Here is a 16,445-nt window from a genome sequence, read left to right as displayed (position 1 = left end):
AAGTTGTGTATGCCAAGCCCACAGAGGCCTACCTGGGCCCACATCAGGCTCCTTCCAGTGATGAGGGTGGCCAAGACGAGGTACAGGATGCACAGGTGCAGCGTCCTCACATGTGATCGTCAGGATGCACAGGTGCAGCGTCCTCACATGTGATTGTATCCCCACCCCACCCCCCAGGCCCCAGTTCTAAATTCCGCCATGCTCAGGGCACCATCCTCCACCGAGACAGCCATATCACCAACCTGAAGGGACTCAACCTCACAACACCCGGTGAAAGCAATGGCGTCTGTGCGAACCGGCTGCGTGTGGCTGTGCCCCTGCTCAGCAGTGGCGGCCAGGTAGCTGTGCTTGAGGTGAGAGCCCTGCCCCACCAGGGTTACCCTTCAGGTCCCTACAGTGGGCAAGAACAGGACACTAAGGGTCTACCCCAACTCACTGAGCACAGACCATGTGTCGGGCACCTGCCCACATACGCTCTAACCAGCCCGGCTGTCTCGTGTGGTAAGTGCCGTTCTTATCCCCATTTTTCAGAGGAGTGAAGAAGTTTAGAGAGGTGTAGTGACCTGACCTAGTCACACAGCTTCGTAAGTGGAGCAGGATTCAAACCCAAGCAACCTGAGCCACAAGCCTGAGCTCCGTCCACCTTCCACGCTGCTATGCCCTCCCTCACTTTCTGGGGCCTCACAGTGGGCACTTGGGGCTCAGCACAAGTTGTCTAAGGCAGAGAGCTTGGGTCATCCAGCACTGGGGGTATCCGGGGTTCTGTTGTAGAAGGTGGGGCCCAGGCACCTGTTTTCCTCGAACTGGCTCCCTTGCCTGGTCCTGATGTGCCTTGGGTTGGGGTTCCTCCCACAGCTGCAGAAGCCAGGCCGCCTACCTGACACAGCATTGCCCACACTGCAGAACGGGACAGCTGTAATGGATCTGGCCTGGGACCCCTTTGACCCACATCGTCTTGCTGTGGGTAAGGAGTCTGGGTGCCCAGGGTTGAGAGAAGGTTCCAAGCCCTGAGTGGGCAGGGAAGCCAGGTATCTGCAGCCCTGCAGGGAAGATGCACTCCTCTTTCCACAGCTGGAGAGGACGCCCGGATCCGACTATGGCGGGTGCCCGCTGGAGGCCTCAAGAATGTTCTCACCACACCTGAGACTGTGCTCACAGGTTAGAGGGCCCTGGTAAAGTCAGGTGGGGCAATGGCTTCCTAGGCACTGACTCAGCCTTCACCTTCTGGTTCTCTCCAGGCCACACGGAAAAGATCTACTCTCTGTGCTTCCATCCCCTGGCTGCTGACGTACTGGCTTCCACTTCCTATGACCTGACCATTCGCATCTGGGACGTTCAGGCTGGAGCTGAGCAGCTGAGGCTGCAGGGCCATCAGGACCAGGTAGGATAGCTGCAGAGGCAGAGGCCCAGCCATGAAAGGTGAGGCCGCCTCTTATGCCCTTGTCTGTCCCCAGATCTTTAGCTTGGCCTGGAGTCCAGATGGACAGCAGCTGGCCACTGTATGCAAGGATGGGCATGTACGGGTCTATGAACCTCGGAGCAGCCCTGTACCCCTACAGGTGAGCGTGCATGGGCTGGGACAGGGACAAACTCAAGGTTTACAAGCCTTTGAACAACCCTGCAGGTGCACATGCATGGTCTGGGGGTCGGGGGAATCTCAAGGTCTACATGCCCATGAGCAGCCCTACACCCCTGCAAGTAAGCATGTAGGGGCTGGGGGGAAAGGGTCGGGGTCTAGGGGCCCTGGAGCAGCTCTGCATCCCTATAGGTGAGCACCTTTGGGCTGAAAGTGTCCCTTTTATCCATTTGGAGGGGGCTTTGACTGAGTTTCATGTGATGTATCTCTACAGAAAGGTCCAGGACCTGAAGGTGGCCGAGGAGCCCGCATTGTTTGGGTGTGTGGTGGTCGTTGTCTGCTGGTATCTGGCTTTGACAGGTGAGGACTTAGGGACCACCATCCCCAGGCTCTGTCAGCTACCTGATTTCCCTTTCTCCAAGGTCACATCTGTCAGGCTTGCCAAAGCTGTTCCCACACAACCAGGCATGATGGAGCATGCTTTAAATCCCAGCATAGGTGGATCTCTGTGAGTTTGAGGACTACATAAGGAGTTCAAGGACAACCAGGACTACATAACAGAAACCCTGTCTCAAAATGAAACAACAAAAACCAACAAACAAAAACTGTTCCCACCCCTCAGTTCCTGGATAGATGAGTGGTTAAATGAAGAGTGCAAGAATAAGGGTTGGTAGAGATAGAGATCAATGGATCAGTAGATGTATGGAATGATGGGGACAGATGACTTGGTGAGTGATTAGACAGATAGATAGGCAGGTCAGCAGTTGGTTGGGAGAAAGTGTTGGGGAGGGAATTTGTATTAATGGGATTCACAGGGTGAGACCAGGCCCAGGAACCCGTGCCTGATGAAGACTAGGTAAAGCACAGGGAGGGAACAGAGCCAAGCCTGCCGGAGAGGCCGGGGGTGGGGGTGAGGGTCAGGCACTTCGGATGATGGACTGGGGAGGGCCTCCAAAGAGAGGTATCACGTGAACTGAGTCGTCATTCAAGCGTGAGAAGGAAGGCTGGACTGCTGGAGCTGAGGGTGCGAAGCATAATGTGAGGGAGAAGGGCAGACAGGAGGCTGCCATGGACCAGAATAGGCACGAGGTCAGGCTTGGAGAGAGGACAAACTGGGAGGCGCGTAGAGGCCAAGCAGTGGGATGGACAGGGCTTCGCCAGCCAGGCAGCTTGTAAGGACTCATCTCCTTTGACTGCTGGCCCCCGGCTTCCCAGCCCAGAAAGGAGCAGGGTCCCTGTGGGAATCTTTGCCTACCCCAGGCTTCTTCAGCCCTAAGGATCTGCCCTACCCCTGACTCTATGACAGCCGAAGTGAACGCCAGCTGCAGTTATACATGGCTGATGCCCTGGCAGATGGCCCCTCCGCAGTGTTGGGCCTCGATGTGGCTCCCTCCACCCTGCTTCCAAGCTATGACCCTGATACCGGCCTGGTGCTTCTCACTGGCAAGGTTGGCTGGAATGGACTGCCTGGGTGTGGGGCAGGGTCTGGTGTAGCTGGCTGCTTCACTTTCATACCCCACCTTTGTCCCCCAGGGTGATACCCGTGTGTTCTTGTATGAGGTGCTTCCGGAGGCCCCTTTCTTCTTGGAGTGCAACAGCTTCACATCATCTGACCCTCACAAGGTGATGTCACTTTCACCACTGAACTTCCTGTCCCCAAGTTGGACTGCAAGGTTCCCATGCCCCCTCGTGGTCATGTGAGGAAGTGCAGGAGCCAGTCGGGGTGGGGTGTCAAGGGAGTCAAGGTCCTGTCTAGAGCTGTGCCCAGTAGCAGATATAGCTGACTGGAATAATCTAGGAATTTCGAGAGCTGACTTATATTCAGCCATTACTAAAAATTAAACTATATAAGGTTGTTATATGAACCAGGCATGGTGGCACAAACCTGTCATCCCAGCACTCTGGAGGCTAAGGTAGGAGGATCATGAGTTGAGACCAACCTGGGTACTATAGTGAAACTCGGCCTCAGTCAAACAAAGAAATCCAAGGAAACAAATCCTGTTTAGTTCCTTGCTTACCTTAATGTGGTATGTGCATGAACTATGTGGGACCTGTCCCACAATGGCGTGTGGCATACTGTTCTTCATCTCTTTTCAACTTCTTAGAGTGGGACATGGTGGGACTCCGTTCTCTGTGGAAATAGGCCAGTGCTACATGCCTGGTCTTCTCCCCTTAAAAGCTAGTTGTTCCCACCGACAGCACACCACTATTGTCTTGGTTTCTGTTCTCTTGCTGTGAAGAGACACCATGACCAAGGCAACTTATCAAAGAAAGCATTTAATTGGGAGCTTGCTTATAATGTCAGAGGGTGAGTCCATGACCATGGCAGGGAGAGTGGCAGCAGGCAGAGAGAGGGAAGCTAACCGTGGACTGGCTCGGGTTTTTGAAACCTTAAAGCCCTCTAGTGACACATCTCCTAATCCTTCCCAAATAGTTCTACCATCTAAGGACCAAGCATTCAAATATATGAGCCTATGGGGAACATTCTCATTCAAACCACCACAGCTACCAAAGGACAGGCCGTGGTCCTGGCCTAAGTGAGAAATTCTGCTACCCTAGAATGCCCTGTGTCCAACCAGGAGCTCTTGGCTCTACCTTCTACTTCCTCATTCCTCCTAGGGCTTTGTCCTTCTGCCCAAGACTGAGTGTGACATTCGGGAAGTGGAGTTTGCCCGATGCCTTCGGCTACGCCAGACCTCCCTGGAGCCTATTGCTTTCCGGCTGCCCCGAGTCAGGGTGAGTTTGGGTCAAGGACTCAATCTCTTCCTTTTTTGGCTGGCCAGGGACCCAGGAACTTAGGTTCTTATCTGTTCTTGCATCCAAACCTCCCTGTCTACTTTTTGGAAACATCTACCTCTATATTCTACTGAAATTCAGCAAAGCATGTGATTGCTGGTGTGGGTGGGGCCAGGTTTCAGGACTTATGTGTCCTGGGCCCCTGGTCAGTGTCTCATGATAGGCCCTTTCTCCTCTACAGAAAGAGTTCTTCCAGGATGATGTGTTCCCAGACACAGCTGTGAGCTGGGAGCCAGTACTCAATGCCAAAGCCTGGCTGGGGGGTGCCAATGGACAGCCCCGGCTCCTGAGTTTGCAGCCCCCTGGCATGACCCCAGGTTGAGTAAGGGAAAATGGGGAGATGATAGGGGAGGGGGAACCTGGACAGGAGTGGGAGGAAGGAGCCAAAGGTCCAAGTACAGTCCTCCATTTCTGTTGCCACATAGAGACACCTCTGGCTCATCTAAGGATGGCTGGACATGTCTCCAGACCCAGTCTATGAACCCCTGGAGGGCAAGTTCTGTGGCCTGTGTTTTATCCTAGCACACACACACACACACACACACACACACACACACACACACACACACACACACACACACACGCATGCATGTGTTGCATACTCAACATGTGTATTCTTTTTTTGTTTGTTTTTTTGAGACAGGGTTTCTCTGTGTGACAACTCTAGCTGTTCTGGAACTTGCTTTGTAGACCAGGCTGGCCTCAGAGATCCTCCTGCCTCTGCCTCCTCAGTGCTGGGATTAAAGGAATGTGCCACCACTGCACAGCTCACATGCATACTCTTACAAATATATACCCTGGTGCTTTGGGCAGGCCTGGTGAACGGGTCTTCGGTACTTGTTAATGCCAGACAATCTCCTGGGGGTTGATTGTAAACAGGGCCTTCTTTGATGCTTATCCTTGCTCCACCCTAGTGAGCCAAGCCCCCCGGGAGGCCCCTGCCCGAAGAGCCCCATCCTCAGCACAGTACTTGGAGGAGAAGTCGGACCAACAAAAAAAGGAAGAGGTGGGCATGGGAGAGGGTTGGCTGTGCTGTGCAAACAGCGTCCTCCATGTGTTTGGTTATCTGCCAGGTCACCAGCCCCACCAGATGGCAGGATGAGCCACGTGTCACACTTGTCTCCACACCAGACTTTGGGGAGGGGCCACACCCCGGGACCTGCTGCTGCCCTCAGGGCATAGGAAGCCAGGGAGGGGACACACACATTGTAGCCAGGCCTGACCCAGCCAAAGTTAAAGATTGGAGACGTGAGCCCCTGGTGATCCTGGTGTGCATTTGAGCCTTGGAGGCAGTGCACCGAGATGGCAGCTCCTGCGTCCGGTCCCACACGGCAGTCTCCTGTCTCTGACACCTTCTTACTATCTTTGCCTCGTTTACAATGAAAACCCATCAACCTCGCCAGGGCTCCAACTGAAACGGCTCTTTCAGCATTATTGGTGTTAACACTGGGGTTTTAAGTTACTGAGGTCAGAGAGTCGTTTTTTCAGTGCCTCCCCCATCTCCCTTCACAGCTGCTTAATGCCATGGTGGCAAAGCTGGGGAACCGAGAAGACCCACTGCCCCAGGACTCCTTTGAAGGGGTGGATGAAGACGAGTGGGTGAGTGACAGTTAGAGCCGGCTCCTTAGCCCACAGCGCTGTTCCTCCTCTAACACTGTGTGTGCACACGGTTCCCTTCCTCGGCCCTCTTAACGCCTGCCTCCTGGTCTCTCACCCCAGGACTAACCTGCACCCCAGGCACCCCCGGCCTCGGCTGCCACCGCCACCTCCTAGACACCTGCTGCTGCCCTTCCCCACCTTACATCTCTGCAAACTGGACAGTGCTGCTCGGGCCCCGGCAGGCACGTCCAGCCCGGGAGCCCTGGGTTTGCTGCAGGCCTCAGGCTCTCCGCTGCTGCCGGCCCACTGCAACTCCAGGGACTGTCTGCTCCTCTCCCCTCGGGGCCAGCTGTGTGTCTTCAGCTGCCTGTTAGCATGTGCCACCAACGGGTGGGCAGTAGATGTCAGTAGCATGTCTCCGGGCCAACCCTGGATGCCTTGTCTCCTAGTCTTCTGCTGGCTTCACCTAACATCTTCAGTTACTACATGCCAACCTCTCTTGCCTACTGCCCCAGCGCCAGTCAAGGACACTGGGGGCTGGTCCCCCACCAGGCTGTTGGGGGCAGCTTTATCCTCAGGGGCCTAGGACCATTTGCGCTGCTTCCGTTGGCTTGAGGCCAGGAGGAAGGGTCTCATGGAGCTAACAGCCTCATTACAGTGGTGTGAACCCCACAACAACCAGCCTATACATGCTTTGGATGTTTTCAGCAATTAAACTTTTCTAAGCTGGCTGCCTCTTGTGCTGCTCTGGTCTCTGGGAGTCTAGAAAGAAGGGAACAGAATATGAGCGAGAGAACTTTGGTTCTGGGCTCCTTCATGCTGGTTTTACTTAGCCACATTTACTTTGTAATGAACAGGGAAGATGGAGCTTCAGCCGATTATAGCTTTGTCCTAGGGACCCAGACCATGCACAGGAAAGCAGAAGGGGGAAACTGAGAACTGACTGGGGGGGGGGGGCATGCAGGGTGTCAAGGGCTGCGCAGGAGATGAATGTGTTCTTTGAAACTGGAGACTAAGACCCGGAGGAGCCGAGAGCCAGTGAGAGCAAGTTCAGCAGTGAACCAGGGTGAGAGAATTTGGAAAGCCAGAGGAAGGGAGGATGGGCAGAGGTCTAGAGCAGACGTTCTCAATCTGGGGGGGTCGAACGACCCTTTCACAGGTCACTTAAGACCACCGGAAGACACAGATGTTTACATTATGGTTCACACAGTAACAAGATTACAGTTACGAAGTAGAGACAAAATAATTTTATAGTTGGGGATCACCACAACATGAGGAACTGTATTAAAGAGTCAAAGCATTAGGAAGGTTGAGAACACTGCTCTGGAGGAAACTGACTTAAATCCATCCACCAAATAACTAGGAGTATCCATTGCATCTCAGACAGCCTTCCAGGTGCTTGACAGCTAAGAATAAAGACATAAATGTTCTACCCACTGAGAGTTCATACTCTAGTGGGAAGGCATAGCAATAAGTAATAAATATTAAAAAAAGTAAAAATAAAGGAATTATTATTAAAAATAGAACAAATGGAGCGTGAAGGGATAAACTAGTCACAAAAGACCACATGTAGTTCTGATTCTGAATCTATAGGATGTCCAGAGCAAACCACAGACACAATGCAAATGAGTAGTTTCCAGAGTAGGGAAGTAACTTCTGGGTGGAAATGCTCTCCACTATAGTAGTGATGGTGGAACTGTTTGGTGTGTGAATTATGGGTGTCTTGATAGAACTGTCACGAACGCATACACACACAAACCACAGAAGAGCTTGTGAGGACTTGGAGGGAAGAGAGAACCCTCTGCAGGCCAATCAGAGAAGCTTGAATAAAAAACAAACCTGGCAACACGATCATCTTTGATGTAAAGATTCCAGATGGGCGGTGGTGGCGCACGCCTTTAATCCCAGCACTCAAGGAGGCAGAGGCAGACTGATCTCTGAGTTCAACACCAGCCTGGTCTAGAGTTCCAGGACAGTCAGGGCTACACAGAGCAACCCTATCTCGGATTCCTCCCCCCGCCCCCCCCCCAAAAGAGGATTCCAGAACCATCAGAAAATAAAACATTGTGTTTAAAGCACACCTCAGCCCCTCCAAAGCAGGACAGCGTGGTGGGCATATCAGTGTAGTAGGGGAACCTGATGGGCCTCACTGAGAAGATGGCTTTAGATTACAGATTTGACCTTGAGGTGGGTGGAAACGGAGCCCTTCGGGTACCTAGGAAAGAGTTGCACAAGCAGGAGGACTCTGGAATTAAACCTATTTTTGAAGTACCTAGTTTTCTTAAGTATTCCGGAAATTTGACATCCATCCCTACATTACTTTGGCTTGTTTCATATGACGGATTCTTCCTAAATATTCCGGTAAAAAGATGCACCAGTCCCAAGACCACCGAAGGTCTGCAGCCGCCCATCGCTCCTCGCCCAGTCGTCCTCCTATCCCGAAGCAGGCTCCGCCTACGTTCACGGCGCCGCAAGAGTCACGCCCCTGGAAGTGCGTCGCCGCGTCGCCGCGCACGCGCTCTGCGGTCTCCCTTGACCTCTGACCCAGCGGCCGCCGGTGAGCGGGTGCCCCTGGGTCGGGACGCGGCGCCCGTGCCCCTGAGGCGCAGCGGCCGCCATGGTGAGGCTCGGGGAGGGAGGGCGAGTCGGAGGCGGGCGGGCGGGCGGCTCCAGCCCTGCGGCCGAGATCCGCCCGCGTACCCCACAGGCAGCGGGCTCTGTGGCGTGTCGCCGGCTCGCAGGTCCTTGACGCCCGGGCGGGGATGACCGCGGGCCTGGGGACTGAGGCTCGACCGGCAGGAAGCCCCCGGCCGTGCCCAGCCTCGGCGTGCCCTGCCTCGGCGTGAGCGAGCCGGTACGGGCGGTGGGAGGAGGCGGTTGTTGGGTGGGCCGGCTCCTGAGTGGCGGACTCGGCGGTGTTGCTCGGTTTTTAACGGCGTTTGACAGTTGGCTCGTGCAAGGAGTTGGTAGACCCGGGACCCGAGCTGGAGTGAGGCGTGGAGGCTGGGCGTTTGTAGGAAACCGTGCAGGTCGCCTGTGCAGCCTTTAAAGGGCAGGTTCTTGAGGTTTGCCCCTGAGTGACTGGGAGGCGGCTGGTTGGGGGAGCCTATTTATTTACTTATTTGAGATAGGGTATCACTATGTATGTAGCCCTGCCTGCCCTGTAACGTCGTAAGTAATAGACCAGGCTGGACTAAAACTCATTGAGATCCACTTGCCTCTGTCTCCAGTGCTGGCATTAAAGGTGTGCGCCACCACACCTTTAATGGTGGGCAGTTAACTGCTTACAGTTGTCGTGCCTGGAGCTGAGGCTTCACACAAGAGCCAGAGGCTGGTTTGGGCTCAGTTTGGTTCATGTTCTGAGACTACACATTTGCCACCACATTATTCCTGCCTTGTAATTGGATCACCAACATCTAATGAGGACCTGTGTTGATTCCTTGTGGGATGGGGCCTTTACCATGCATTCTCCACATTCAACTTTGAACGCAGTCACGGTGGCTTACACTTGCAGACCCAGCACTTGGGAGGCTGAGGCAGGAAGATCAGGAGTCGGAACTAGTGTGGACTTCATGAATTCCAGGGCAGCCTGCGCACTTTAGTAAAGCGGTCTGAGAGGATAGCTCAGTGTTATAATGCTTGCCCACCACAGGAGAGGCCTTGGATTTAATCCCCAGTACACCCCCCAAAAGAGGAAAAGAAAAGTACTATGGGAAGGTATAAGTGGGAGGAGCCTAGGAAATTTTCACCTAGGAGTCCGATTATCGCATATTTTGCTAAGCCCTGAAGGGTGCAAAGGTTTTTGGTTTGGGGCATTGTCTTGCTTTGTAACTCAGGCTAGCCTCAAACTCTAGGGATCCTCCTGCCCCAGCTTCCCAAGTGCTGGAATTACAGGCATGCGCCACCACCATGCCTTGGCAATGTTGAGTCTTGACCGTATCTGGATAGGAAGGAGGGTATTTATAGTGCAGGAACTCGAGCAGTGGAGACATTAAGCATAAAGAAGTATGCTTACCAGAAGTAAGGGTGCAGCCGCAATGAGAGGAAAGGTAAGGGAGAGAAAATCCAGAGGACCAAGTTGAGATCAGAGGTGGGAGATATCAGTGCCAAGCTGAGGATGATCTGAATTTGCAGACAGCAGTAGAGCCTTAACTCAGGGTTGGAGGTGTATGGAAACCCTGCCTGGGGAATGGGCGTAGGAAACTGGCTTGATTGAAGTGTTGGTTCATGGACAGTCATGCTCTTTCAAATATGTACTGGGCACCTGCTGTGCAGGCCGCTGGGGACCCAGAAACACTGTCACAAATGGCACCGTGTAGTAGTCCTGGCCTTGCTCCTATCTAGCTGTGACACCAGTGACAGCCCAAGTCCCTCCTACTGTGTCAGTCCGACCCACTCCCAGGGCCCGATACTCTGTATTGGAGGAATGTTATACACAGGCCTGAAAGTTGGGCCCTTCCTGATGCGCCTCCATGACTTATGCCTCGTTTTCGGACCCCTCCCCACCAACCTTGTCTGAGGTCCTCTTGTGCCATATTGCTTCTCAGTTGGGAAAGGAAGTGTGTTGCTAATGGCAGATTTCAGGGTTATAGTCCTGTGGTTATGACTCCTGCCCTCAGCTACTGCTTTGCTTGAAGTGAGCTGTGAGCTGGCTGTTCTTGGCCTGGGATCTTGAGGCCTGTCAGTGAGTTAGAGTTGTTTGGGTGCTTTCTTATTGGGGCCTTAGTGGTGGTTGTTTGAATACTCCTGAAGCAGACTGTAGCTGGCAGAGCTTTGCACCCCAGAAATGTTCAGCTGTGAGCATCGCCTGATTGCCAGATTAACACCAAGCAGGGACTGGTCTGGGAGCAAAGCCAGCAGTTGAACTCTGTTTCCAGGACCCTCCTGTCTCTCCACTCAGTTTTGTGTGTATTGCCTCCCAGGGCCTCACATCCCTCCTGTAAGGAAATGTATCATTGTCTTCATTTTGCAGTTTAAAAAGCGGTGGTTGAGAAAAGTTAATTTGTCAAAGGCTACACAGCTGGTGAGAAGCAGAGGTAGAATTCGGGTGGAGGTCAGGCTCCTTCTTGCCTCCTTCCCCCTGCTGCTTGCTTCCTAGCTCCTAGGAGAATGTGGTTTGTATACTTTTACCTCTGAGGCACCAAAGGGCCTAACTGGAAAAAACTGTTGTTTGTTGTTTTAAAAAAACAAGGTCGGCCGGGCGGTGGTGGCGCACGCCTTTAATCCCAGCACTCGGGAGGCAGAGCCAGGCGGATCTCTGTGAGTTCGAGGCCAGCCTGGGCTACCAAGTGAGTCCCAGGAAAGGCGCAAAGCTACACAGAGAAACCCTGTCTCGAAAAACCAAAAAAAAAAAAAAAAAAAAAAAAAAAACAAGGTCTTCCTATATAACCCCAGCTAGCCTGGAATTCACCATGTAGACCAGGGTGACTTTGAACTTGTGGCTGTCTTCCTGCCTCTACCTCCTGAGTACTGGAATTGAGGCATGAACTACCAGGCTTGCACTGCCTGGCCATTGCCAAATTTTTATAAAAGCAGAGTAGTAAGTAATACATGGAAACCAATACTTGCTCATCACCTGCTGGGTCATTTAGGCTCCATGCCAGGCATCATCTCACTCTCCGACAGCCATGGTGTTCACAGTTGTGGTGTCAGGAAATTGAGGCACATATGGGTTGAGACTTTGACCAGGGTCACACAGGCTGGGATGGGTATAGGAGGTAATCCCAAAGCTGGCCTGCATAAATGCTGTTTCAGCCTCTTCCTGGGAACACCTCTGCAGAAACATGCGTGGTTCTGTCTGCAAATCCCAGGTGGAACTTTGCAGGCCAGCCTTGCCTCCCTAATAGCTTCTAGGCCTTGTGGCTAAGACCTAGTGCAATTCTCCCTTCCCTCAGCCACTGTACTCCAGATATCAGGAGTACAATGATAATAGAACAACAGGCTACTTGTCACCTTGGCTTGAAGTGTACAGGGGGAAAGTTTCCAGTTAGAGCTTCTATTTTGTTTTGTTTTTTGAGAAAGGGTCTTTATATAGTTCTGGCCATTCTGGAACTTACTATGTAGACCAGGGGCTGTCCATGAACTCAGAGATCCACCTGCCTCTGCCTCTAAAGTGATAGGATTAAAGGCGTATCACACTGGCCAGCCTGTTTTGTTTTTTCAAGACAGGGTTTCTCTTTGTAGTCTTGGCTGTCCTGGAACCCTCCATGTAGACCAGGCTGGCCTTGAACTCACAGAGATCAGCCTGTCTCTGCTTCCCGAGTGCTGGGATTAAAGCCTCAGTTTTTTTAACATCCATTATTTAGCAATAGCTATGGACCTTATCAGAAAAGTACATCATTGCCTCCAAGGCCATGTAATGGGTGTGTGGCTAGAGAGGCAGACTGTGTGGTGAAATCTCCTAAGGGGTGTTCTAGGCCAAGGGAACCTCTAGAACCAGTCATACAGAAGCTAAATTCCATCTCAGAGCTTCCTGCCTTACTTACAAGGCAATGACTCTAGGTGAGCAAGGCAAAATCGGGTGAGATCACCAGTCAGTGAGCACCCTGTCACTCCTGTTACTACCACACAGCTGGCATTGATCTTCACAGGAGGGGCTTCCCTAGGCCATGCTTTCTGGTATAAAAGCTAGGGCTTAGGAAATTCCAGCCTTTTGGGAGCCCTCTTCACTTCCCTAATGGTCCATAATCAGATCTGCTTGTTAGGGAAGGGCAGGGCCTTGAAGCCAGAAAGGCCAGTTCTGGAGTCTGAGCTCCTGACGCTGGTCATCTTGCCGTCATCTTCCCTTCGGAGTAGGGTCCTATGGGAAAGAGGACTCCAGCTTCCCCACCCCTTCTCCCGAGCACCAGTGAGTCACTAAACCTCGAGTTCTTGGGATGAAATGGCACAAACACTAGAACATTCTGATACAGTGCCTGGTACACAGACTTAGTCAGTACTTGTTGACGGAGATTAGCCACAGGAAAGTACAAGGGAGAAAGGTCCAGTTTTGTGCTGTACCATGTGAGTGCTACAAGCTTGCATGAGCGTTCACCAGGAGTGCTCTGCATGCTTCTTTATTCATTTCACAGACATGGGGTCCAGTTTTATACATGCTCTTTATACATCTTTTCTGTTTCAAAATGAAATCTTAATGTTTCTCCATTAATCCAACCTCTGGTCTTTTTCCAGTCGAGGATGCTCCCAGGGTGTCTGATCTTAGACTTACCTCCTTCACTTGTGGCTCATTCTCATGGCTCCACCTGCACCTTAGGACCCAGCCTAGGAGAAATACCGTCTTCCCCCAGAACCTCTCTCCTGTTCCTTATTATTCCTAGTGAGGCTCCCCTATTTATTAGTAGTGGGATCTGGGTAGCCTTGCCCTGCTGGAGATGATTTCCCTGCTTGAACAGTGGCTGTGCAGCCTGCTGTGAGAGCAGGGATTGAGTCCTGTGTGTCTTTGTCCAAAACTGAATTGACTGAATAGATGTGTGAACCCAGTAGTTCAACAGATGACTGTACTCTTCACTTGCTGGGTTCAAACCTTAGGGTGTTGTCTGAATTCCCTTTGTAGACTCCCGAGTACTATGTTCTAAGTAGACCCTTAGCCCACCCCTTTTGTTCCTTTGCTTAGTGTATATAATGTTACTCACATGGTAAGAGGATTTTAGGTTTCCTTTTCTGTCACTCGCCACCTTATTCCTTTGAGGCAGGGTCTCTCTCTGAACCTGGAACACTTTTTCTGGCTAAGTGGTAGCCAGAAAGCCCTAGTGGATTTTTCTCCACCCCACTCAAGGTTTGGATAACAGGTATACACAGGACAGGACCGTGCCTGGCTTACTTCATGGATAGTGGGATCTGAGCTTGGGTCCTTGTAGTTACAAGAGCAAGCACTCTTACCTGCTGAACCATCTTCTTGGCTCCCATTTGTTTGTTTTGGTTTTTTTGAGATCCAGACTCATGATCACCCTTCCTCGGCCTCCCCAGTACTAGGATTATAGCCATGCACCACCACACCCAGACTTTTAGTGATTTTGTTGTTGTATTCATGGACAGATTCCAAGTCATTGGACTTGAAGTCTTGGGAGAGTTCGGATGGATCTGTTTTCCGTGGTAATGTGAAGGCTGGGCCAGATGGTCTCAAAAGCACAGAGGAGCCATCAGTGACCTTGGAGTGTATTAAACTGGTGGCAGTCTGGGACTGTATTATGTACTGGCTCTCAAGCCAGTTCCTTCCCACAAGTCAGTGTCAATTTTATCCCCCTACAGCCTTTCCAATAATCTTCATCTGGGAACTCCAACATATCTAGAGCTACCAAAGGAAGTTTACAGGAGTTAGCCCTTAGATCATCCCCACAGCTCTGAGGTGTCCGTTTTGCCCACAGGCCAAGTACCTGGCCCAGATCATCGTGATGGGTGTGCAGGTGGTGGGCAGAGCCTTTGCCCGGGCCCTGAGGCAGGAGTTTGCAGGTAAGCCTCTACCTCTCTGCATGCTGGGAGCCCTGCCAGTTTAGATTTTCCTGTGGGTTGTGTCAGTTGTGAATGAAGGGATCTCTTTTGGGTAGAACTCTGTGGCTTAGATGGCCTAGAACACTTTGCTATGGTAGGAGGCAGTGCCAGACTTTGAGACATTCCTACATACAGGAAAGGTTTGTTTTCAGTTAGGCCTGGTTAGCACGAGCGTCCAGGGCAAACGGGCCCCTGTGACAGTCCATTTTGGTAAATAAAGTAAGAGAGTCACATCTTCTAGATGCTTTGAAGGAGAGCTGAGTAATTCCAACACAGACTAATTGACTGTAAAGTTTAAAATGTTTATTATCTGGCACTTTAAGGGAAACTTTGCTGGCTTTTGATTGTAATGTCACCAAAGGATAGCAGTCCCGGGGTGGTCTGCTGTGACAAGTCTGGGCACTGGCTAGGCCAGTTGTGGAGGCTCTGACACTGCTGCTCCTCCCCTGCCTGTAGCTTTATCCTAGTCCCCAAAGTAGCTTAAAGCTCCCAATTTGCTAGGCCTCTGGGACCTAGGAACGAGGGGAGGAAGAGGGTCAAAGTCATCTTGTGGTCTAGACTGACGGACCAAGAGCCTAGTTTGGCCCTGTTCCATTCTTCAGTATGGACTGTTTGCCCCTCCCTCCAAAAAGACGCCATACTAAAGAAAAGCTACTCCTGGGCAAATTGTTTCTTTTGTGTCACTTAGAAGGCCTAGGGGAAGCTCTGGGCCACCAAGGGGACTAAGCAGTCACCAATGTGTCCACAGCAAGCCAGGCAGCCGCTGATGCTCGGGGTCGTGCTGGGCACCAGTCTGCAGCTGCATCCAACCTCTCTGGCCTCAGCCTTCAAGAGGCCCAGCAGATTCTCAACATCTCCAAGCTGAATCCTGAGCAGGTCCAGAAGGTGAGGCCCCTGATCTGTCATGGGGTGGTGTTGTGTAGAAGAGGGTGGGTGTAGAAGCCCTGACCCCAGCCAGTGGGAGCTTGAAGAGCCCCAGGCAGCACAAATACAGACACATGGCAGCACAAATACATCCCCACATGGCTGCTTGTCTTTCTCTTCTCCTTTTGGTCACAGCAGCTTCCTGCATGACAGAGGTCAGGCCCTTTAACATCTCTTGTCATCAGCCTTCCCTGATGTCACCCAGAGACTAATGTTCACTTCTCATCTCTGCAGAATTATGAACACCTGTTTAAGGTGAACGATAAGTCCGTGGGAGGCTCTTTTTACTTGCAGTCAAAGGTGAGTGCTCTTTAACTCTATGAGGAAAGGAAGCCAAGGGCTTCCCCTTGGACCCTGGAGTGCCCCTTAAGTTGTTTGAATCTTGGCAGTCTGCTGTCCTCTAGGGAGGTTGTTAGGGCCTGGGACAGGAAGGGGAAAGGTCCTCCATTCAGACAGAGACTGTCAGAACCTGACCTTCCTCCTCCTCCTCCTAGGTTGTCCGTGCGAAGGAACGTCTAGATGAGGAACTCCGAATACAAGCCCAGGAAGAGAGCGAGAAAGGGCAGATGCCCAAAACGTGACTGCTGGCCACTCCCACCCCACCCATTGCCTCATAATTTATAGCTTGGTAATAAATGTCTTTTCCATGTTTCTCCAGTGCCTCTATTCCTGTTTGAGAAGGTTTGCTCACTTCCTGCCCATTTGGGGTTGTGAAAGAGTCAGGAGGCAGCAGTCCTTGACAGCCTGGTGGCCAGGATGTTGGTGAACAGCTACACACCCACTTTAGTAAGCCTGGCCAGGATCTGTCACAGAGGCTTTGTTCCTCCTGTGTCCTACCACACAGTCCTGAGGAAACCAAAGGGTCTGCCCATGCCTTCCCTCAAGATAAAGGACCCCTGGCCCCAGAACTCCCAGCTGGGGTTGCATAGGCTCTCAGTGACTCGGGCAGAAAGCTCATGCGTAGCTGGGAAGGAGCTGTGGCCAGGTGTCAACCATTCTCAGCAGGCAGTGGCAGATCAAGGCCTGAACCTTGTAGTTGAGAATAATTTGTACCCTCCTGTCC

At 52.1% G+C, this 16,445-nt stretch overlaps 2 protein-coding genes across 5 annotated transcripts in view; both read left to right on the top strand.

Annotated features, from left to right (window-relative positions):
- The window catches only part of Coro7 (coronin 7), a 55,165-nt gene extending 48,463 nt beyond the window's left edge, over positions 1 to 6,702 (top strand). For both annotated transcript variants that reach the window (XM_052759280.1, XM_052759281.1), the window contains exons 16-28: positions 178 to 353; positions 856 to 964; positions 1,072 to 1,158; positions 1,239 to 1,381; positions 1,455 to 1,559; positions 1,851 to 1,936; positions 2,883 to 3,024; positions 3,110 to 3,199; positions 4,196 to 4,312; positions 4,554 to 4,689; positions 5,287 to 5,378; positions 5,885 to 5,971; positions 6,092 to 6,702. In XM_052759280.1, coding sequence (XP_052615240.1) covers positions 178 to 353; positions 856 to 964; positions 1,072 to 1,158; positions 1,239 to 1,381; positions 1,455 to 1,559; positions 1,851 to 1,936; positions 2,883 to 3,024; positions 3,110 to 3,199; positions 4,196 to 4,312; positions 4,554 to 4,689; positions 5,287 to 5,378; positions 5,885 to 5,971; positions 6,092 to 6,097 — 1,376 coding nt within the window. In that variant the 3' untranslated portion in view covers positions 6,098 to 6,702. The remainder of the gene's footprint in view (positions 1 to 177; positions 354 to 855; positions 965 to 1,071; positions 1,159 to 1,238; positions 1,382 to 1,454; positions 1,560 to 1,850; positions 1,937 to 2,882; positions 3,025 to 3,109; positions 3,200 to 4,195; positions 4,313 to 4,553; positions 4,690 to 5,286; positions 5,379 to 5,884; positions 5,972 to 6,091) is intronic.
- A 515-nt stretch (positions 6,703 to 7,217) lies between these two features.
- Pam16 (presequence translocase associated motor 16) lies at positions 7,218 to 16,035 on the top strand. 3 transcript variants are annotated; one of them, XM_052759288.1, is made up of 5 exons: positions 8,460 to 8,591; positions 14,335 to 14,419; positions 15,207 to 15,343; positions 15,617 to 15,682; positions 15,877 to 16,035. In XM_052759288.1, the coding sequence occupies exons 1-5, from the start codon at positions 8,589 to 8,591 to the stop codon at positions 15,961 to 15,963; spliced, it is 378 nt and encodes a 125-aa protein (XP_052615248.1). In that variant the 5' UTR covers positions 8,460 to 8,588; the 3' UTR covers positions 15,964 to 16,035. The 3 variants fall into 3 exon arrangements, with proteins under 3 accessions (XP_052615247.1, XP_052615248.1, XP_052615249.1); XM_052759289.1 differs by lacking the exon at positions 8,460 to 8,591 and adding an exon at positions 8,616 to 8,825; XM_052759287.1 differs by lacking the exons at positions 15,617 to 15,682; positions 15,877 to 16,035 and having other exon boundaries at positions 7,218 to 8,591; positions 15,147 to 15,260.
- Positions 16,036 to 16,445: the final 410 nt, after the last annotated feature.

This window comes from Peromyscus californicus, unplaced genomic scaffold (assembly GCF_007827085.1).
Source record: "Peromyscus californicus insignis strain IS unplaced genomic scaffold, ASM782708v3 Scaffold_3__1_contigs__length_106647218, whole genome shotgun sequence".
NCBI classification, from domain to species: Eukaryota; Metazoa; Chordata; class Mammalia; order Rodentia; family Cricetidae; genus Peromyscus; species Peromyscus californicus.
This window is presented reverse-complemented; position numbering and strand designations above follow the sequence as displayed.

Bases quoted from the DNA above. Each gene is read 5' to 3' on its own strand.
- Pam16 (XM_052759287.1), top strand. From the start codon at position 8,111: ATGGGCCTCACTGAGAAGATGGCTTTAGATTACAGATTTGACCTTGAG. The intron at 8,592-14,334 runs GTGAGGCTCGGG...TTTTGCCCACAG, and splicing joins GAGGCGCAGCGGCCGCCATG to GCCAAGTACCTGGCCCAGAT. The intron at 14,420-15,146 runs GTAAGCCTCTAC...TGTGTCACTTAG, and splicing joins CCTGAGGCAGGAGTTTGCAG to AAGGCCTAGGGGAAGCTCTG.